The sequence below is a fragment of the Xiphophorus maculatus genome, chromosome 5 (genome assembly GCF_002775205.1).
Source record: "Xiphophorus maculatus strain JP 163 A chromosome 5, X_maculatus-5.0-male, whole genome shotgun sequence".
NCBI lineage: Eukaryota > Metazoa > Chordata > Actinopteri > Cyprinodontiformes > Poeciliidae > Xiphophorus > Xiphophorus maculatus.
The window spans coordinates 11,163,944-11,188,212 of NC_036447.1; the positions used below are offsets into that span (position 1 = coordinate 11,163,944).

Below are 24,269 nucleotides of genomic sequence, written 5' to 3' on the forward strand. Positions count from 1 at the left end.
CCACAAGTACTAAAAAAAAACTTTTTAATAGTTATTCACCAAGGAACAGTTTGTTGACTGAAATCTAACGAAATTCAGCTTGACTGGTGCCGACCTGTGACAAGCTGGTCAGAACTTTAAAATATTTCTTCAGTCAATAAACACATCACATGTAAAAACTACTGAGTCATGAAAACATTATGAAACCCCCAAAATTTAGCCAGTTTAGGTATCAGCGAAATGTTTAACTCCAAAGTATATATGTCTATACTGAATGTCTGTACTCTGACTACTTGAAATCGATGTCGAACACAATCGTGGCCAATAAAGTTCATTCTGAAGCACAGAAATGTAAGAGCCAAATAAAAGAAGCTCTATTTGCTACGACATATAGAAACCTGTCTAGGATTTAGTCAAAGAACAAGTGAGAGGCTGAACATCTTAGGACAAGTTGTGTGTTCAACATCTGTTATGGAACATGATGGACCAAGAAATATCTGAGCTCTATGGACTCTCTAGATGTTTTAAAATATTACTTTCTAAAACCTTGTTTTGCAGTGACTGCTCTCTCACACAGTGTGACAACCCTTCTAATTCTACTAGAATTAATGTCCACTGATTGACACAACAGCTGGAAAAGAATTCGATCCTTCTCTGCCTTTAAAGACTGTTTTTTTAAAATCACTCCAAGCTGGGACTAGGATGCCTTCTTTTGTGTAATTTCTGAAAGGCTGAGGGGGTGAAGAAGGTTGAAGTCAAAACCCTGTTGCTACACCTCTGAGTTGCCAAGCAACTCTGAAATTTTGGCTTATGTGCTTGACATTCACTGTAGTTATTTTTTTACAGTAAATTTAAACAGTGCATGCTGCTGCCAGTGAAATCTGCCTGTATTAGTTGAAATGCATTCTCAATATGTAACTCTAGCTACACAGAAGTTAGTGTTACTTTCAGACATTTGTTTTAAGCATTTACAACATTTAACAATAAATCTTGGTTCTATGTTTATATTCAGTCATTCACTTGTTTCTGATATCTGTTTCTGTTAAAGTTACACAAATAGGGACAAGCTAAAAACAACTGAATATTCTCCTTACCAACAGGGAGCAAATCAGCAAGTTAGACGCCTCTGGTGTGGGCTTTTTTATAGTAAAAAAAAAAAAGAGTTGTATTTTTTCATGCACATCACAAACTTATAAAGTGATTCATTGACATGTATTTTATAAATGAACATCAGCATTAACTGTTCTGATTTCTACTCCAGACATTCTGGGATCCCACAAAGACGGAGCCATTTATGAGGTTTTCCATCTGCATGGGACATGATCCGCTCGACTGATGTTTTATGAAGAACCAGCAGCCGCTTAAAGAGGCTGCTGCTCTTTGTGGATATATGATGCAACTGTTTTCACAAAGGAGCTGTAGCAACAGCACGAGGCATTGACCAAGCCTTAGTAATCGCTTTGAAGGAACTAGCTGATAAACATTGCGGTGTAACAATGAATAGATGTGTGAAGGCATCATAAATAAAAGGCTCCACAATATGATATGGATATATAAAAAAAACAATTTCCAACCTTCATTCCAACTTGTAAAGAACAAACTCTTCTTTTTAGTTTGTATTTTATTCACACTGACTGAAGTATAACAACACACATTAGGCCACGCTGAAAGAAAAACACACTGTGTGTTTTTACTGATACAGGAACAAAACTTCCACCTTGCTTTTCAGCATCCTCTGTTGCTGTGCTTATCTCAATCCCAATAAAAGAGGGTTCGCTCATGAATGTAAATGACTGCAATCCCCTGCTCCATGCAATTAGAGCAAACTCAACTTTTTCTGGCTTTTAGGGATTAAATACCCACAAGTCAGCCCTTTCTTTCTGTGTTTAAGAGGCCTTCCACAAGCCTGATGCAAAACCATGAAAACCACCATATTATGTCAGAGGTTTCTCAGGACTGGCTCTTATCTTTGTGTCTTTTATCTCTTGCTGGCTTTTTTCTTTCTGAATTCCCTAACCATTGCAAACACATCCGTGATGAAGGTCAGCTTCATAAACAGTGGCAGCGGAGCTCTTTCTAACACACACAGCTTCAGAGAATATTGACTTCAGTTCACAAGAGTTTGGTAAGAGTTTAAAGATATTTTAAAGCAACGGCACAAAAACTACCATGCACAGAATAGGGAAATGTATGCTGCACTACTACCACCTAGACAGTGTAGCACATGTTAGATATCCTCTTCAGCGTTGCAATAAAACAACATGATGACAGTGTTGTGTACCTCCTCTTTCAATATGGCCTCACTGATAACATGCCAAAGCTGAAGCATCTATCATTTATGTGTTCAGCCCTTCTGGCAACAGCTTAATATTGTGATTTTAAACGAGCCAGGCTGCCGCTGTGACTGGCACATGAGCATAACACCAGACGCAGAACAGCAGTCCATCACTCAAACTGATCACTGCTTGTTTTTTAAAAGTCGTGGGAACAAATTATTTGTCAGTCAGTGATCATGACAAGCTCTGTAAAAAAGAAAAAAAGAAAAAGAAATGTATAGTCGCCTTGTGCAGCTGCTCACTGACGCAGGGTTCAGTATGGAGTTAGGGTCAGGTTCGCAACAGGTCACAAGGGCAGAACATTTTCTCTTTTAGGTGTTCTGCTCTTTACAGAAGCAAAAACAAGTCAGCTGCATAAACCACTTGTTGCTTTCAAACCACAATTTTAAAATGGTGTCATGTCACCTTAGGAGTGACCAATTTATTATTATTATGGTCATTATTATTACTTGGCTGTTGTTTTCTAACTGCCCCACATACTGTTAATGTCATTCAGATCACCATCATTGCTTATACACTCTCAGACACACCCCCACACACACACACTGTTAGTAATATTAATTCATTAAAACACAATATTTTCTATTTCTTTTTCTTTGCTTGTTTTGTGTTTTTTCAGCAATGTAATGTACTGCACCAGGTACCATATTAAAAGAGATGATTTATAACTTTATAATAAAGTTATACGTTACGCATTATAACTTTCTGGCCATGGTGCAACTGACACTCATCAGGAAGTAGGGTTGTCAAAATAGGGATTTATAATTGAAAATAGAAAACAAAATTATTCAAAAACCCTACTTTGCGACAAAATCAATTTCACATTTGCCCAAATTGTTGCATTTCTTCTGGCAGCAGTGCTGCTGTAAAAAGACACTCAGCTCCTTCCCTCCTTAAGCTGCAGCTGGAGGTCTTAAACTCTGCTAACATGGAGAGTACATTTAGAAAAGAACATATGCATCACTCTTTAGCCAACAAGACAAAATATATATATTTTTCAGAGGAATGTTTTCTTTGCAGAAAGATAGGAAAAAAGGAAATGTCAAGGGATGCCACATGGTAGCTATGCTAACACTACAAGAGGCTTCAGAACAACTTCAAATGGTCAGCATATCTCCTGCATCTGGAATAGTGAAGTACCAAACAAACAACATAAGCTAATCGTGTTAATGCTTCATGGACAGCGACAGCATCAACGATGTTCTGTCAAACTGAACTCCTGAGTCCTGACACAGTTTCGCTTCCCAGCTTCAGAGTTGTGAAACACTCCACTCCAATAATGCTTCGTTCTACTGCAGTACGAATTAACACAGAAAAATGTTAATCAGCCGGTGGCTCAGTCGGCCTCCAAACAGTGAAACAATGACACAAACCAGTGCAACCTTCCTTGCTGATCACTGAAGAAAATATTTTTGCAAAATTACCAGAAGGACAAAAATTGTACAGAACTGCTGCCAAATGTGTTTGTATAGTCCAGGTCCTTGTTTATACTGTGAAAATGTTTGCTTCGTATGCTCCAGATCCATGTTTGTTTTGAAACACAATTTATTTTAGTATAGGTTGATCCTTTATTTGTCCTTCAGTAGCAAAAATGATTTATACCAACAGCAAATTAACAGACAAATGAAAGCTCACAGTGGCACAGTAAAGGTAAGCAGTTATAATAAAACAAATAAATAATTGCATGATTGAATTAAAGGAACATATTTTCACAAAGGATGTCAACATTTATGCTAAATGTTATCTTTTAAACTCTAGATTTTATAAATTCTCTTCTACATATTAGTTTTATTCTTATTTAGAATGTTAAAATTTTACCACATTGTAATTTAATGAGATTTTTTGCTCCTAAATAGGAAGAACTCTGATCCTTTAAAGATCCTGATCCTGCTGTTGCTTTGCTACTGAAAACCATCAATTAATTTTCTTAGTATTAGGGTTCAAGTTTTAAATTTTTTATTGTTACAACCCTATGAGGAAGAGCAGCAGGCATCTTTGTTCTTACAATTATATGTATGGCTAAAAATGACCACAGGGGGAATAATTAGACCCAAAATGTTTCAATAACTTCAAAGAACTTAAAAGTTACACCTTAGGGCAAACTGTATATGAGAATTTTACTTCCTCTGGATTCGTCTTCTGCTACATCTCTTTTGATTGATTCAGATTCAGTCTGTTGTAACATCTGCTGTTTAAAATGAGAAATGGAGTTGGTGTCATGTTCTGGAACCGACACTGTTCATGTTGAAGGCAGAACAGGCTTGCAAAAGGATTTACGCTCAATAACCTCAGCACAATTTGTACTTCAGACATTCAGAGAAGTATCTTTAACTTCTAGGAACTAGGGGCTGTCTAAATAATTGATATTTTATCTCAAACCAATCAATATTTCCAGGAAATTGCTATAAAAGTGACATCTTTAAAGATATTCTTTTGCCTTTAAATCATTACAAACAGGGACATTTTAATCTTTCCAAGCAGACACACAAATTCACCCAGAAACAGAGACACAGACTCCCACCTCCTCACCTTTCTGCAGAAATTTCACCTGAACATTAATGACTGAGAATAAAAACAAGCCACTGCTGGAAGTTTAAAATGCCAATAACATTTCAAGGATCAGAGCCGTGCCATCTTTAAGGAAAACACAAATGCAATGTATAGCCAGCACTCTTAAAACATCAGTAAACATCTTGAATCTGCAACAATGATGCAGTAAACCTCCTTCATGGGATTAGCTAACGTTATCTGTTCAAAAATCAAGTACTTTAAAAAATCAACTACTTCCTCATAACCCTATGATTGCGCTAAGTGAGATGTTTCCCAGGAGTGGATGTGGTGCAGAGTCTGCACCATGCAATGCTCTGAAAATACAGAATAAATATTACTAAGCATGCAGCTTTTTTGGCTACTAAATGACCAGTTAGTGTGGCTAATAATAAAACAGGTAAGCATTAGTAAACTGTGGAACCAGAAAAAGTCAGACCCAGTTGTATCCTATCCCACTGACAGTAGTTAATCACCCAAAAAAAACATATAAAAATACCAGGGCCACACAAAAAATGAACAACTGATGAATATATACAGATTTTTCTGTGAAATGTGACTTCAACTAATTCACAGAAAATTTGCCTAATTTTTTCGTAGAGCAAATCTAAAATAAAAATAAAAATTAGAAAGAAATTGATGTTTCAAAATGGTATTGCGTCTCGAGATATGTTTCAGTAACAATAAGTTTGAAATTTTAAGAATTGTGACAGCTCTAAGAACTAGTCAGTTCCCTTCTTTTTTTATTTTCTTTTAGATTTTTAAGATATGAAAAAGCATACTGCATTTTGAGTCAGGATACAAAAATATAACTAAAATATAACATTTATCAGCATATATTAAGTAAAAATTATCTAAAACTTATCAGCTGGTAAGAAGTCTGCAGTGGCACATTATTGTACGGTGTCATAAAAAACCTAATCCACTTCCGTTTAAATCATATCCCATCTTTGCCTTAATAAGATTAGCTGGCTAATTAGGCCTCATGAATTGGAATGTTAAAAAGGCTGGATAGTTACTGCTGGCAGGGAGAAGCGGAGTGCGGCTCCCAAAGCCGCCTGACAACCTGTTGTAACCGAGTGTAATGCAGAGAAGCCTCCTGTGATCTCCAGAATTATTCATCCTGTCCACGCACTGCGCGGTGGCTGATAAAACGAACTCATTATTAGGAAAGAAAGGCGAGTTGGAAGTAAAAGAGAAAGCGGGAGGGAAACGGGAAAGGAGAAGTTTTTCAGCTCATTTGAAGGACACAATTAAAATTTATGAAATTAACTGAAAAAAATAAAGAGGGGAAGAAGCTCGTCGAGAGCTCAGTCAACTCACAAGACACAGTGTACCTGAGTTGTAGTTGGGGTGTGGTTCCAGAAACCAGCACAGGAAAAGAAAAGACAAAAGGGGACAAAATGGTGTTATGGAAAGAGAAAATATATTTCACCTTAACCCTTCCCGACTTCCTTTAATTTGTGTATGTGAGAAAGTGGGAAGTGTAACAGTACAGCAAGCTTTCTGTATAATCCTGGGGGCACTGTGAAGTGAGTCGTGGTGGTCTGCTGCTAGGAAACCGCTCCTCCATGAAATATTAACTCAATAAAACTTTACCTAGCATTGCGGTAGTCTCTGCTGTTATTGTTGCATGCATTTTGTAAGACAGTTGTGCGGTCTGCCTGCATGCTGGCTGTAAAAGGCTAAAGTAAATAATGTGCCTGTTTATAAGACACAATAATAAAATGACATAATGAAAGCCCCACTTGCTAAAAAATGTATGAAACCAACACTAATATGCTAAGTTTACAAATGTATTACATAAACAGATGTGAATTGCCAACAAAATTAGTCAAATTACAAAATGTTTTAGCAAGGTGAGGAGGTAACAGTTGTTTGGGGGTTTTTTTTCTGTGAGATCAGTACACCCCAATTATGGTCTGTCGCTAAATCTAAATGTGTAGATTTGTTACCTAAACCAAACTCAACAGAAAACAAAGTAAAAATGCCTTAAAATCCAGTGAAGATATCATCTCTAGAATAAAATACGCAGAATAAATGACATAAAAGTTACATAGTTACTAAAATATAAGTCACCATCATTTAACCATTGTGGTCTAAGCTCATCTTCTGAAACTACGTATTGAATTGTGATTATTGTAGTTTATGATAATTATTGTGGTATAAATTTCCATTTCCTGCAGTTTCTAGTACTTTTTGTGCACTAACAGGAGTAAATAAACAAATGCATATCACAACAACAACAACAACAAAAATCTGCTAGAACAATCTCTACAGGATCTAGCAGAGATCTTCTGGATTGCATCGATAATGCATTATGCAACATGAAATGTGAAAGTTCCCCAAATGTTTTGAGCAAACACACAACTTCTGTGGTGAGACAGCAGTGGCAGCATAACTGAGCTGTAGAAATTAACAACCTGCTTTTACTGTGGATGAAAACACACACACGGCTCTTATTGGTACGTACAGCTGGGAGGCTAACAGATGTAGTCTTTTTCAGGATGCAGTTTAGTAACATATTAACACACATAGATTTCACGTGAAAGCTAAAACTGATTGGTTGTTTAGCTCTCATGCCTCTTATATGGTGATTGCAATAGTGACTGCGTTTTCCTATCTGCAGCAGGAGTAGTGATGGAGGTGGGGAAACTTCCCATGGTAGTTAGCAACCATTCAAAAGGCAGCTACATGGCCTGAATTTGCATTGTGCTTTTTCCAAGATGCCAAATTACTACAATCAGTCATTCACCCATTCACACACTGATGGTGGTAAGCTGCATTGTAGCCACTGCTGCCCTGAGGCAGGCTGACAGTTCAATCCAAGTCAATTGGTGCCACTGGGGCCTCTAACCACCACCAGACAAGGCAGGAGAAGTGTCTTGCCTAAAGACACAATGATTGAGAGGGAAAGACAGAGCAGGAGTTTGAACCGGCAACCCGCTGGTTACAGGACAAACCCCTGAGCCACTATCATCTCTAAATAAGTCTTAAAATCTACAATTAAAAAGAGGGAACAAATTTATTTCTTAAAATGCTAAATCTGACTTTTTTTTTCTTAACTTCTTTCAATTATCAGACTCCCTGAACAATTACAGCCTGGTAAATGTTTCATTTAACTGCTAATCATTTGCATGAATTTTAGACATTTATGCACATAAATTAGTCAGCTTGATGGAACTAGATCAACGATTTTTTTTCTTTTTTTTAATTACATTCTTGGCTGCTGGAATAATCAACTGAGTCACAAGAAAATATCATTTCCAGACTATGTATTTATAGACTGAGACTTGGTGATCCACTGATTTTATTTTGGCATCAGAAGAGATCATCTCCAGAAGTAACAGTTTATCAGAGTGGCATGTTCAGGATCTGCAAACACTCTGATGCCATATTAAGGAACTTGTGATGGGACTTGAATAAAATATTTAATTGAGATTGACAAATCAAGATAAAAAATTTTAACCAGGTGAATTTCAGGATTTGTAATAATTAATAGAAATAAATAAAAATTTAATCAAAAATCATATATCAACAAAATATATATATTTAGAATTTCTTTGCTACAAAATTGAGTAGAAAAATTAGATCAGAAACAATTATATTTGCTGTTTTTAATGTGTCCTTGTTAATTAATCACATTTAATCAAATTTTAATTAAAAACAGAATAATTGATAAAAAAACATTTCCAATACAGAAACTCTTTTTTTCTTCAAAATTACTGAATAAATAGACACACAAGCTAAACCACAAACATATCAATTGTTTTTAATCTATTTAGCTCATACAAAGTGTTATTATACTAACTCAGCTTTCAAGCGTTTTAAGAACCCCTAATCATTCATGTAACTGTACATAAATCGGATGCGTTTGTGTTTTGAAATACATAGAGATGTCATTTGTTGTGAATTGCCACTGACAGGTAAATTAGGACTTCATTTTAAATTTGTCCAAGCACGATGAACAAAAGCAATAAAATAATCTTATATTTAGTGATTTGATTTTTAATTTTAAGGGTCACAGAACTTATCTCCTAAACTTACTGTCCGTCTTATAACTATTCTTTGTTTAATGGAAGTGCCTGGAGAAGGCTAATGCATTTCAGAGGTGTCATAATCTTTATTGAGCTTCTTCCCTTCCATCTAAGTATCACTGCTCCTGGTCTGTAAAGGAGAGCTGATACAAAAAGGACTTCTGAAGTACTCTCAAACATAAGATTAATAGTTTGAGAAAAAAGACTCTCAAGCTTTTAGAAGGTTGAAGAGACTGGTTCAGTAAAAAGGTTGGGGTTTGAAAAACAAAACAAATGAGAGGTGAAACATATTGCATAGGTGACTGCACTATAATGCTTTCAAATACCTGAAAAATGCACTAAATGGAGGTTGCTGGATATTTAAAGCAATAAAATGGGACAAAAGAGCCATTCAGTTCCAAATGTTTTTCTTGGATCGATTCAGATCTCAAAGCTCCTTAGATTTTACCTTTCTGAGTCAAATACTCCTGTCCTCGTACAGTACCTCCGTCTGGCTCTCCAAGACCACAGGGATGGTAAATAGGATTATTTCTGAGGAGATTTATATCCTATCGCAAGCTCCATCTGTTAAGGGCTTTTAAGGGTTAAAGGTAGAAAAATAAGAACATCAATCAAATGAAGTCTGCCACAGTGCCTCATGAAGTCAGAGTGATTGTGAGCGAAAGGAAATGTGTTTAAAGCTCTAACAGGATGAGATTAGCTTAAACACAGTAAGGACACCGACAGACACTGCAGCTTCATCTCTGCTGTTGTCACAATAAATGTTTAAGATCCCCCAAAATTGTCTTTATTGTCAGAAATGTTAGTTTTATGTTTTTTTTCACTGCCAGTTTATTGAGACTGCCAATAAATATCAACAAAAAAAAAAAAAGATTAAATGCAGTTACTGTGTGCAGCTTAGTGATACAAATTACACCTCTACATGCAGGCCCGTGCAGAGACCACTGAAAGGGCAGGTGCTCAAAAAAAAAAAAGGGCACATCTAACCGCATTCTAGGAAAAACTATTAACAAAACCACACAGCTTTCAGAGCTTAATAAAAATGATAAATTACAAAATTGTGAGACATACAATATAAGCTAAGGAAAAACTCTATATGGAGCATAACACTATGCATATGTTAGATATTTTATTAGTAATTTCTTTCTGCAGGTCTATTTTGTTATAGGAAAGTATTGCAATATTCAAACCCGCAATTTATCAAAATATGTAAATCAGAGCTGATGGTTTAGCTCCGATTTACATATTTTGTCTTTACAGAATTACACTATTAAAAATATAATAATAACCTCAATTAAATAAAATACAATTGTGATCAATACATTTTGAATTGAAACAATTTTTAAACAAAAGTTTTGCTTAAAAATTTTTTTTTTTAAATTAAAATCAGAGATTTATGTCTCAAAGTGAGAAAAATTATTTGTGAACAAACTTATTTGCTCATGTCATAAATCTTTTCTTGCTATTGTAAGTTTTTGTTTGTGATTCAAAGTTTTGCTTGCTTCTCACATGACGTCGTGGGCAGGGCCGAAAATTGCAACAAAAGAATTCTGATGTGTGCAAATAAAAGTTTGTTTTGCAAAGAACTTTTTAAGTTAACAAGACAAAATTTAGTTATTTAATTAAAAAAATTAAAATAAAACTTTTTGTTTAAAAAAAATAAATCATTATAATTCAAGCAGTTTTGTAAATTCTATTCCCCTTCAAGATACATTAACCTAATGCCAGAATAAATGCAATTAATATACATTATGCAGCAAAGGAAATTAGATAATCGGACATATATTCATTATAGAGAGATGATCGGTTTTGGATCGTTGATGTGGCCCCATCAGCAATAATGAAGAATGACCGCTATCATTAGCGATACAGGGAAGAAGCTTTTTAGTTATCTTGCTTTGCTACCAAACTCGTTAGCTAACAGCTAGCTAATAGGACAACAACAACAGCCTAATGTCTGTATGACAAAATACTGAATCGATAGATAAGAACAGTTTTTCCTTACTTTTCCTTCCTTCCTCCTCCACGTTGAGCTCCGCAGTAAGCTACTGCGCAGTCTCACTGACTGAGCGGGAGGCAGCTGCGTCATGCGTCACGGACAAAAGGTCAAAGGTAACAAGGTGACCCGAAGGGCTTATTATGTTGTTTTTCTTTAAATAAAAACAACAACAAAAAAAAAAATAATAATTTTAGTACATATCAGAGGAGGGCTTGGGAAATTAACTTTAAAAAAAAAAAAAAAAAATTGGACCAAAAGGGCACTTTAGGGCAAGGAGCAAAAAGGGCAGGTGCTCAAGCACCCCCAGCCCCCCCCTCTGCACGTGCCTGTCTACATGTGACTGGTTTCCCAAAGAAGCATATACTGTAATAGGTTTGTGTTTGAGCCATGCAGTCACAACCACACAGTTACATAAAAAAGAGGTAATAAATAGATCTTATCGTCACCTTTATCATTATCACAACTGTACCACAAAGTATACAAAAATATACAAAAGTTTTACCTTATACATTAATTAGTTTTGGCATGTTAGATGATAGATTTAGTCAAAGTAGCAGATAAATGTAAAGGAATGAAAATGATACACACGTTATCTGGAAGAAAAGTGAACATTAGTGACCAGAAATATCTTGAAAAATAAGGAACACTGCAGAAAGATTAGGAAGAAGGTTTCAAAGTACGTTTAGACTATAAAACATCATCCCAAGTTTTGCACTTCTTGCGGAGCTCAGTTCAGTCAACATTGGAAGACCATCAGAGAATCAGCCAAGTAGCCTATTTTAACAAAAATCTAAGTAAAATTTTTAAGAGCTCTCTATAAATCCACAGCTGAAGTGGGAGAATTGTTTAAAGGATTAGTTGGTTTAGATTGGGGTAGCCAATGCTTTTCCGGTTTCCCACATGCTTTACATGTTTAAAACACCTGAATCAAATGAACGGTTCATTTAAAGACATCTACAAAGCTTGAAAATATTAATATAATTGTTGGAGCAAGAACACATATAAATCATGCAGGATACTGATACTTCAGGCCGAGAGCTGGTATTTAAATCAAATCATTTTAATGAGATAATGGCCTAGTCAAAGCTTGTACTTAAACTCAAATGGAAACATCCTCAAAATTGGTGTCTATATACTCTCTCCTTCCCATGTATCTAATCTATTTTGTCATAAAATGTCCGTGTTTCAAATTTGTATATTTTCCTAAAATCTGATTATTTTTGATGTTACAGAGGAACAAAAAAGAAAATAAATATTTTCTTCATGACTTTCTATATGCTTATGTCCATTCTATAGTTGCTCTCTTAAGTCCAGTGGAACTGGAATCAAATATAGCTTATTATCTAGTTTTGTACAATCAACTTGCGTAACAGACCTTGGAGTATTAAGGATGCTTACAAAAGCCCCAAGTTGGAAATGAGAACAAAAAGGAGGAAGAACTGAGGTGACCCTTGGCTCACACCATCGTCAGATGCTGCAGATTGACAAGGAGCTACTTATCGCTGTACAGTTGGCCTGATGTATGTGGAGCTCAAGTAGCCAAGCAGGTCTGCGAGATAATTTACTTCCCAGATCACATCTGTCTAACAAGAGCACACACACAAGCACACCCATACACACAAACAAAAGGATGCCTATTTCAAGATAGAGAGGGTGTATAATTGCGGTGATCAATCAAAGAGCAGTGAATCAGTTTTCAGTGACAGGGCAAGCTGTGTGTGCACAGGAGAGGAGGGCTTTATTTCATCTGGGATACAATGGCGGCCTGCTGCTCTTACACACAGTATTTTATCTTTCTCTTTGCTGGAGAAATCCCACCATGAGCGAGCCAAAACACAGCAGCCCATTCATCTATGAGTTTTATTACTGACCACCTGATATAGACAGTTTTTCACCCGAGACAGACCGACATTAAGCCAAAAATACTGTAAGCAGAAGAAGAGGCCTGTTAAAGAGGCAGAAATTATGTTTGTTTTCATGATTTCTACAATGTTTACTGATTGTACAGGGACTTTTGGAAATCTTCTTCTCCCTGGGACTTTCTTTTTTTCATCTTTTTGATTACAACCACAAAATTCAATGCAATTCATTGAGATTTTAGGTGACAGTCCAATAAAAAGTTCAGGATTATTGGGAAATGGAAACAAAATGACTCATACTGTAAGTATTTGATTATAACAGTCTTGCCAAAAATTATGAATTAGATAATGTAAGAGAGGAAATACTATTTATGGAGTTGTTTTTGCGAGAGGACTCTTGGCACCTCTTTGGGTCAAACTGACCTCCTACGCCTTGTGTGCGAAGCACAAAAAGTTGGACCAAATATGACTTGGGAAGGATGCTGTTTAGACAGATAAGAACAACAATTTGTGATGAATTGGCTTATTGGGCAATTCAGAAGTGGAGCAGATGTTGAGGTCAAGAGGTCCCGAATATTTTCAAGGGAGTCCAACACACATTTAGTCTAGGGGCTGCCAGGATCCTTACGTAAATCAAGGGCAGTAATGTTATTGGTCGAAACTTTCCAACTCACATCAGTAAAGATGAGATTGTATAAAAAAAGGTGATGTTAAGAATATGGAGAGGTTTTTGGTTTTTGTACTGATGAAGTTGTAAGACGAATCCATGGAAGAGTGTAATAAATCTCCCAACCCGTCGTGGCCAGCAGCAAGAATTGCGTCTCCGTGCATTATTTCTTTACCTATATATTTAAGAGTTTAGCCACCTATCAATTTTCCTACAATAAATGGCTAGACTTTGACTAGGACACTAACACATGAATATGTTCTTAGGTAAACCTAACATTTTTCTTTCAGGATTGCCTTGCATGTAGCTCCATTCGTCTTTCCATTAACGCTGGTCAGTCTCCCTGTTGTAGTTGAGGAAACACATCCCCACAGCATGATGCTGCCACCATCATGCTTCATCATGTGGATGGTGTGGATGTCCTCTGGCCACTCCTCTGTAAAAGCAAGATGTTTTGAGTTCATCTTCTTTCACTTCTACAGCTGTAGATGGATTTTCCTTTCACTCAGCTATTTTGCACTACTTTGTGTTGGTACATTTTGTACAATGTTAATAAAGTGCATAAACTGAAATGTGTGGATGTTAAAAAACATGTTGAAACAGAAGGAACAGTGCTTCATTTTGAAGAACTTTGTATTTTTTGTCTGAAAATGGTGCTATATAACCTAGAATATGTATATTTTTACTATGATGCTTAAAAGAACGTTGGACAGTATTAAACTCAGCACTAAAATCTGAGAGGAAAAATAAGAGCGTACCATTTATGACTGATGACACTGGGTAAGCAGAGCACCCCGGTGCACCTTGTTTGCACTGAAAACAACTGCTGCTAATCTCCCCAAACGCAGGCAAAGAGGCCATTATCTTTCTATACCAGCACACTGTACGTGTCCGTATGCCGGCACAGACACACACAGCTTATGTCCCAACAAAAGATCTGAAGAGCCTCATTAGTCTCCGGAGCCATAGTTGAGTGCAGGCAGGGGCCAACTTCGACGTCCTATTATCCCAATGCCGACACATGGCACGGTATGAATTAATGGCTAAACGGAAGCGTGCAAATCGCTTGGTGGATAATGGACCAACCTGGATGTAGCACGGCTTTATTACAATGAGCTCCTGAAAGCCAGAATACAGTCACAAATCGGGTCGTCTAAAATGAGCATGAGGGATGATGGTGGGTTTAATTGACGTTCAACGTAGTTTCCGAACTATACCTCATTTTACCAAAGGAACAACAAAAATAAAGACATGAACTGATAGGAATGGGGAATAACACTTGACACTCCTTCACTAGCAAATTAAGAGCATAACAGAAAACGCACATGCGGGTCTAAAACACCAGCTCCTCTTCCTTTCTTCAGGGTGCAAATTATGTTGTAAATTGGCCAGGAACACATTAAGACTTGTGTGCAATAAAAGCAGATGCCAATCCATGCCTACACAGCCTAGCTTGGGGTGCAGACAAGAGGTTAATTGACAAAAATTACTTCCTCTTTGCTGAGACGTGTAAGGTCAACAGGGCTCATGTTCTGACACAGACACACAGCAGGGATGTCAGCATGACACTTTCCTATACCGTCATTCCTGAAATCTGCAACATCCAAGGCATATAAAATATTGCTCTATTCACACTTTGTATGCAGTGTCCTGTAAAAGTATTTTAAAAATCCTTAAATTTATTCATGTTAAAAACTAACAAGTTCAACACAAAGTAAGGAAGAGAAAACATGGCTTTAATTTTTTTTTTTTACAAAAACATTTATATTAGTATTATACTAGTGTGAGACTTTTAATTGGGAGAATGAACTCATAATATTATGAGAATAATGTGAACATCAGAAAAATAAAGGCACAATATTAGCAGAATATTGTCATAAAATTCATTAATCATAAAACTATGAGAAAAAATTGTTTTAATGAGAAAAAGCTATGCATATGTACTGTATATATGCATATATACACTGCGATGATCAACATTTCTCATTTAATTTTTATTTATTTTTATTATTTTATTCTTGTAATATCATAACTTGTCATATTTCTTTATTCTGGTATTATTTGAGTAATATTATAACTGTTGTTTAACAACTGCACCAGTTTAGTGAAGAAAGCTAAGCATTAAAACAACTAATTTGTTTCATTTTGTCGGTATCCTCTTTTTTGCAGAAAGATATTGAGAGAGAAGGTCGAATTTTGTTTTCAGGGGACGTTTTCAGTATCGTAGCAGGGTTCTGGATTATATTCATGGGATGTGTGAGTTAGAGCTACAAATAACTGAATCATGAGCAGCATTTTTAAAAAAGCAATTGCTACTTAGCAGCAGTAAGAGGCAATTCTCCAGTCAATACCTTCCTCACTTTATCACCATCCTATTCTTGATGCCTTTTTCCTGTTTTTCCTACTCATGTTATTTAGCTTTAATCTCCCCGTTCATCTATTCAAGAACTTGCCCCTTTCTGACAGCGACATTTTCTCTTTTGCCACCGCTTTTGTCTTCCTAAAAAAATAGTCATCTCGCCCTCCTGGCTGCTTTGTACAGTGTGTAAGGAGAAATATATAAGCAGGTGGTTGCCATGCGAACAATATCCACTGCGCTCACCCCCTCGCTCTGCGTGTGAGCATCTGACTGACAGCGAACATGTGTAGCGCAGCGAGAATAAAGGCTTCAGAAGAAAAAGGCCAAGTGAATGGTAATCACTGAAAAAATGTGTTAAGCGTCTGATGATGTTTAAAGCAGTTTTCAGTCATAGATGCACAAACATTGTTTCCTGTTGCCCCTGGCGTGCTTTTAACCATCATCCACATGTTCACCTCTGTCTCTTTCGGTTTGTGGCCTCTGTCGCGCTGTCAGCTGCAAATGTGGTAATTATATGTTGAGTAAATAATTGCGTTATTTTAAAATCTCCCCCTCCTTCTCTTTATCTGCCTTGTTCCTCATCTTTGACACCGCTGTCTTCTTGTTCACCGTTTTTTGTTTATTATGCAACGGCCTTTTATAGAAGAAAAACATGGAAGGTCTCTTGGTTGGTTCTGCTTTTCTGGAGAAAAACTGGGCACAACTGGACTCAGTTCTGTTGCTTATTGATAGTTAATGTAGTCCTTGATTAAAATGTTCTATAGAACTCAATTTAACCAGATTAATTTGGGTGGTTTTATGTACTTTATAACACAATCAAATATGCCGTTACCTTCAGGTGTTATAAAAATGCTGTATATGTTAAATATAACTTTATAGAAATTGGTAGCACTTTGTGGGAGCAATTAAAGCAATACTCCAAGTATGTTTTCAATGAAAGAGTAACATCATAACTTGATCTGAATAAAGTTGTGACAAATAAATTTTACATAATCCCACCCCCATAAGGCTTTACATTTCACCATGAAACACAAATATTGCAGTTTATTATTGCATTGTATTTATTTATTTATTAACCTATAACTAGGAAAGGACTCATTGAGATCAACAATCTATTTTGTAGGAACGTTCTAAGACAAGCAGCAGACTAGCTCTCTGAAGAGACCACAACATTTAGCAAAAACACCTGCAATTCGATCTATATTTAGAGTTTTTACTGCCATAGGGAAGAAAAACTACACACTCGGCTGTTCAGCAATGGATAAAGTGTTACTTCCTCTTAAAAAGCACAAGGTTTTGATAGCTTCCAGGTCTGGAACATACAAGTGTGTTTTACCCCAGTGCCATCTAGGGAAGACATCAGCAATGACCTTAGACAAGCAATAAGAAAATTTAGAGTCAAATTATGCTGCATTCAGACAGATTATTCACATGTAAGAGTGATGCCAATCTACCCCACAGGATGTACTAGAAAGTTCACAACAAAGTCACGCTGTGAAATGTGACTTTAACATAAAAACACTAAAACATAAAAACACTCTAAGAGCTCCTTCTCAGATGACACAGGCCTTACTTAGAATGCAAAATGCTAACGTTCATGACAGTACAATTGCAAGAAAGCTGAACAAGTATGAGTAATTTGGAGGACAAAGTTGCAGCAGGTTGAATTATGTTGGGGAAAAAAGCCAAATAAATGGTGTAATTTAAAGGTGTTGTATATGTACTATAGTGACATTGCATAACCACCTGTTTGGAAATAAAAAACAACTGGCATTCTCTTGGGCTCACAACTTATTAGCTAATTATCAGTACATTCAATTAGCCACATGCAAACTTGATTAGCCACGACCCACATTGATACATTGGTTAAAAAATAAACTTACATGGTTGAAACTGAAGTGAAATGCAATTTGAAAAAACTTTGATGATAAAGTCTGCAGATTAAAACAAATTGTAGCATATTAATGGTTATAAAAACAACTCCTTAAATATCCCTCTGTCTAGCTACTGGTAACTAGGACCTGCTTCTTAATGACCAGCAGCATGATGTTTGGAACATTTTCAAAATATAATATCAGCATAAACACATCATGCTTTTGAAAGATAGCAACAATTTAGATTTTTATTTGCATAAAAATGTAAATCTTTATTGATACACTCATAAATGGTCTGTGAAAGAATCACCCTAATCTTCAGCTCATTCCACATATTCTCTATCAGATTCAAGTGAGGATTCTGGCTGGGGAATATTAAGATCACTTCTAATCAGAAGAAACATGTTGGTAAAATTAAAACTTAAACCTACCAACGGTATAAATGATATATGGTTTACTGCAGTTATAGAAACAAAAAGAAAACCTCAATAAGTACCTTTATGATTCTGTTGAGAAAACATTTCAAACCAAAAGAGAGAGTGAAACCATTAAGCATAAATAAATCAGAGAGTGCAGATAGTGGTTTCAAAATCTCAACATTTTTTCCTTTACTTCTTCTATGGTTTAAATTCCCCTCCCCCACCATCTGCTTCCCACTGCAAGTCAACAGGCAGAAAAAAGGCTGTGTTAGTTCAGATTATTAATACTACTACTCAATATGATATTATATTTCAGCATTAGTAGGAGTCATTTTTGCTTTAATTAAAGTCAATTAGACCCTGATAAAAAAATTTTGCATGAAATTTGTGGGTAAATACATGAAACTGTAAAATCAGGTTATTAGACTGGCACATGCTATGTACAGCTGACTTCAACACTAAAGTCAGTTTCAATCAGTTATTTTCATTCTTTTATGTTCATTTTTATAGTTTATAGTTGCATTATACTTTTCTCATTGTGTTTCATGCTTGATATTTGTTTTTTTTTCTTTCCTACTCTGTTTAATGTTTTACACCTTCAGACCAGACTACAGTCCCACAGAGATGTTTTTGGACTTGTTAGTTTCACACTGTGAGTCCTTTAAAGGTTGAGTCGAGCCATTGTCAGGAGGCTCAGTGTGACGTCAATTAGCAGGGAAAAAAAAAATCGATCTGTCAAAAGGCTGCGAAGGAATGAGTGCCAACGGCAGAGGGCAGGTCTACCTCCTCGTTCTAAAACGGACCATTTGGGCTGATCCACCTGTTCAAACTGCTGACGCTGACAGGATATCACAGCTTGTTGAGAATTATTAGATTTACACAAGCAGGAATTATTCTCTTCAAAAATTAACTCCACATAAATTGCTCGGCTTCTTACCTTGGCAGCCATGACCATGGACGATCCCCCTCGGATCCCCAGGATGGGAATGTGTGTCTGAGCAGAGATGAAGTCCAGGATCTGAGCGATGGCCTCCTGGTCCGTGTCGTCACCAAACACTACGCCTTGTAGAGAGTTCCTCATCATCTGCGCACAGATCCGGTTAATGATGCTCTTTGGGTCCGTCTCATTCATGGTGACCACCTCAACTTTAGGGGGATAAGGGATGTGGAGGAAGTCCTCTTTCTCAAGTCCTGCACCAAGGGTTACTTCACTGGAATTGCCCACCAGGATGACGGCAATGCTGAGCGAGCTGATCAGTTTGGGGGCGTTAGGAGGAAGTGCTGGCGAACCCGGAGAGTAATGAGGAGGGATAACAGCGCCCCTCTGGTTTCCGCCTCCTCTCTGACCTCCTTGTCCACCTGGGGAACCTCCAGGCCCCGTTCCTGGACCCCCAACTCTCCGGGGTTCGCAGATGGGCAACAGGAGTACGGAGAGTAGGAGCAGAGACAAGGACAAGGACAGAAAGGGCAGGGTGAGCCGTGGCTGGCGTTGAGAGTGATGGCACGACTGGTCCAGAGGAGGAGGAGAGTGCCGAGTTGAGGAGGGAGACACCAAACACTTGTCCTGAAGATGGGAGGGAGAATGGTGGAGGCTGACAAGCATCGTGGAGAATTGTAAATGCCGTCCCTGTACGGAAAGAAGAGAGACACAGTTAAGATCTGGGAAACTTTTTCGCAATTGGCAACTGGACGTTTTTGAGGTTTTTGAAACGGCTCATTTTCCAAACAGCAAAAAACATTAACTTGTTGCCCATAAAGTGCTTGAGCTGTTTTTAGAAGTAGAGAGCCAAATGGAAGTACAAAAGATTTCCAAAATGTGAATTTTGGATAAAAGGTCCCCTTCAAAAGCTGACGTCTGAAGAGTGACGTATCACAAAGTGAAAAGTTTTGCTCCTGTATGGGACCAAGATACAATCAGCAACACAGTGAAACATGCTAATTTGAAAGTAAACACTGCGAGTGAAATATAATACTGTCCATCCACTGTTGGGAAATTTGGTGGGAAGCTGTAGCCAGTGCAAACAATACAGGGGACAGTGGTGGTTCAGGTTAGCTACATTAGCAGATGAGGTTTATTTATTCTGACTGTAAGGAAAATATTGGATTATTGACTTTAAAAAAAATTACAAAACAGAATACCTGAAAATTACACCTTACTTTTCAAGTGTAAAATGCTTTTTTTCTTATATATAAAGCCACAAAAACTTAAACTATAAACAAGTAAAAACAAAAATTAAACATAAACGATCAAAATATTTAAAAAAATTAAAATATTTGAACTGTATATTTTGTCTTAGTTTAACATTAGGATCAGACACACAACTGACTCTTAAGGCTCAGTATCAAACTACACAGTGAGAGGGACTTCCTTTCACAGAGCATCAACCAGCAACACTAAATCCGTTGTGGGCTGGATGTGTGAGTCAGTTTTGATAGAGTCGGGGTAGTACTGGGTGCGTTTTGACAGATTGACAGCCTCAAAGCGCCATGAACTCGTTGCCGGGCTAAGTGACCATTAGACACTCCAACAGAGCTGCGCTGAGATTCTCACTCGTTTTTTCTTCTTCCTTCTTCTCTCCCACTTCTATATTACTTTCACTGCTTTTCTGTCCCTAGAAAACTGTTTACTCCTCCATTTTTAGTTTGACATTAAAATATGTTTTAGCTAGTAGTTACGAGTAAGACCAACATGCTTTCATGTTGTGACTGTCTGGGGAAGTTGGAATTTAAAAAAAACATACGAGTAAAAAAAAAAAAAAAGGCAGGAACTCTCACTACAACTAATTTTCATCATGTTGTTGCAAGTTCTGTAGCCTGCAAAGTGCAGAAATAAAAAAATACTTCAAGACTTACATAAATCCAGTGCTATCTGCAACACAAAAATATTAGTTCTTTGCACAGTTAATCATATTTAGGTTTTGATGCAGAATAAGGATATTTTTGAGCGAAGAAAGCAGCTGTGAAATATGATGGTGGGAGTGTTTTAGTTTGTTAATCCTTATTCAATTATATTTCTGCTTGTAACAAATAGGAAATTAATGGCTATTAGAAACCATCCATGGCAGTACTCTAATATATTGACTCAGGAATGCTGAATACCAATGCACAGGACATTTTGATTTTAGTTCTTTATGTTATTTCGCCTTTCTTTAATCAGGTAAGACGACTTAGAGACAAAATATCGGTTGCAACGATCTGGTCTAGAAGTGGCAGCAAAACAAATTATAAAAATACAAACATATTACAAAAGTATATTAATACAACACGGACACATTTTCACACATATAATATACATAATACATTCAAATGAAATCCCAAAGAGGTGAAATATCAAGCCTGACTAGTTATTGAAGGTATTTGTAAAAAACATTTTAAAACCACTGGACCATTTTGTATGACTGCAGAAAAATATGTAATTATGATACTCTTACTATATTTTGCAACATTAATATCAATCATGATTATCTCACTGTTGTTTTACTTTAACATTCACTCTCTGTGACCATAAGCATCTCCTCCACTAAAAATCTCATCAGGCGAGAGCATTGTGGTTATACAACTGGCCAAATATATTATGGAAATATAGTGAATAATATTTTGCCAATTATTACATTGCATAATTTTAAATATTGTGTCCTAGTACTCCTTTACTTGCAATATTGCATATACTGATAATGGGAAGGCAATTTACACTCAATATATTCTGCAGCTCTACTACTTTGAGGTGCTTTGTGTTGGTTCACTCCATAAAATCCAGATAAAATACACTGAAATTTGTTCTTTCATTTGGATAAAATGTTACTGAGCGCACTTGTCATGTTGATATCAAAGCATTCCTTCAATAAAGTTTAACTGAAATTTCCAATGCATTATCCTCTAGAATCACTTCTCCCACCAAACCCCTAAGATCGATATGCTGCTCCTTGAAGTCGACTGATAACCTATTATTTATTATTACTTCAATCATTTACAGCTCTTCACTGTGCACAGACAAAAAGGGAGAAGGGAGGGGGAGATGGTGGAGGAAGAACAGAGAGAAAAGATGAAGAGATGTAAGCAGGGATAGGTGACAAGCAGAGAAATATACAATTAGTCATAGTCTGAACCAAAAGTTAACTGGGGAGTGACAGATTGGGCCATAATTTCTGCAGAGATACAGATGAGACATCTTAATAAGAATAAGTTCATGCTCTAATTCTAAATTAAGCATGCAGCAGTATTTGAGAAAAGAGGTAAATAAAACTCAGATCTCATTTGCAGAGCTAATACATACATTTAAAGTTCAAGGAACCCAAAAATAAGTAGGTCAGGTTATTACGGGAAAAAAGCAAGCAAATGTGGGGAAAAGGGCAAGAGAAGTGTCTGAATAGTGTGGAGGAGACCTGATCCCCACATAAAAAGAAAACCTGTCTCTCAAAAAGGTCTAATTACCAGTGGTTTGTCAGGCTTAATTGCAGGTGCACATGCTAATTGTAAACGAGCTCAGTTCTCCACGAGGATGGCAAAGAAGAAGAAAAGGCGCAAAGGAGGAGGAAGCGAGTGGGAGGAAGGCAGCAGAGAAAAGAGAAGAGAAGAGGAGAGCATAGAATAAATAGAGACATACACAAAAGAGATGGAGGTGGAGGAAGGAACAGCAATAAGGAACCCAGAGGAGGGAGGGAAGGGAAGGAGAGCAAAAAGCAGGAGCTGTGAAGAAGAAACGCAAGGAGGAAAGACGAAAAGAAGACATGATTAATATGAGAGGATGAAAAAAGAGAAAAATGGTGGGTATGAGCTCAAAAGGGAGGGAAAACGGGGGGAAAAGTGAGAAAGGCCACAATTCATGGTGTTGATGAATAAAAGAGAAGCTGATGAATCCACTCAGAGAGAGCAGCGGAGAGAAACTGTTAGAAAAAAAAATATTTTTAAAATCACGCAAGGAGTGTGACAGCGGACGAGACAGCGGAGAAAGGCTCATCAGGATATAACAGCAGTGCTTGGTTTCCATAGTAACACTTCAAAAATGCCTCCACATAACACCCTGATGGACAGGAGGATGCACAAAACTCCAAGTTCTGCAGTTAACAACGGCGCCTTCTGCCAAATAATAACACAACATCCACTTCTAACTTCATGCGGTGTCACCGCTCACTGACAAAAATAAAGAGGCTTGTAACGCAAGATAAATAGAGCAGGCTTGTGCATGGACACCCACGTACACATGTGTGAGGTGAGTTAATGCACTCTCGCAGATGGAGATGATCTCCGCCTTTTGGTGTACTCCACATTAAAAATTCATAACCCAACATGGCTACGGGCAAATAAACAGGAGCAACACAATGGAAGGAGCAGCCATTCAACAAAGCTGCTCAGACCTTCGTACATCATCACAGCTGCCATCACCAAGCCCTCTAGATTTAATGACATTTCAATACACAACGTCGAGAGTGGATTATTTACTCCCGGAGAACTGAATCCAGGGTGGCGAGTACATATGTGCTCTTAAGTAGCCATTACTGCACTTGCACGGCAATTACAACAACATATGCGGCGCGCAGAGAACATGGCCGAGTGGTAATAAGTGGCTACACAAAAACACTCCCCAAGTGTGCGTGTCTTGTACCCGGTAATTTGCAGCAGGCGGGAGTAGCCGGGCGCTCGATAATGACACGAGCACGAGTACAAACCCAGCAGTTCAAATCAGCCGAGAGCTGTTATCCATGCATTCAGACGCCTGGTCCATCCTGATTGGGCCTTGCTACTCTAGATACCCATACATTCCACAGCACACACAAACATACCAAGGGTTTAACAAGAATGCCGCACCATGTGGGCTGCATGGCAGTAATGCTGATGGATTAGTAATTTTCTTTTCAGTGTTTTTGAAAAAGCACAGGTTGAGAACAACACACTCATCTAAATGGTTGACTTTTAGCATTTTGTCTTGTTGCAAGAAACTTCAATGGATTTTATTCAGATTAGCCAGAGCAAAGTAGGCTGTCGTTTGTAAAGGCGGATGAAAATGATTAAAGGCTTTCAAAAGTTGTTTTACAAAAATCTGAAAAGTGAGGCGTGCATATATTTTCCTCGCCCCTGAGTCATTACTTTGTAGAACCAGCTATTACTGCAGTCACAGCCACTAACATTTTGAGGAATGTCTCTACCAGTATTGCTCACCCAGAAGCTGAATTTTCTCTTTGCCAGATTCTGTGGA

General features: G+C 37.2%; 1 protein-coding gene across 8 annotated transcripts in view; it reads right to left on the reverse strand.

Annotated features, from left to right (window-relative positions):
* The window catches only part of LOC102235843 (glutamate receptor ionotropic, NMDA 2B-like), a 120,478-nt gene that overhangs the window by 68,784 nt on the left and 27,425 nt on the right, over positions 1-24,269 (reverse strand). For all 8 annotated transcript variants that reach the window (XM_023333956.1, XM_005809074.2, XM_023333955.1 and 5 more), the window contains one exon: positions 19,014-19,703. In XM_023333956.1, the coding sequence (XP_023189724.1) occupies positions 19,014-19,703 (690 nt within the window). The remainder of the gene's footprint in view (positions 1-19,013; positions 19,704-24,269) is intronic.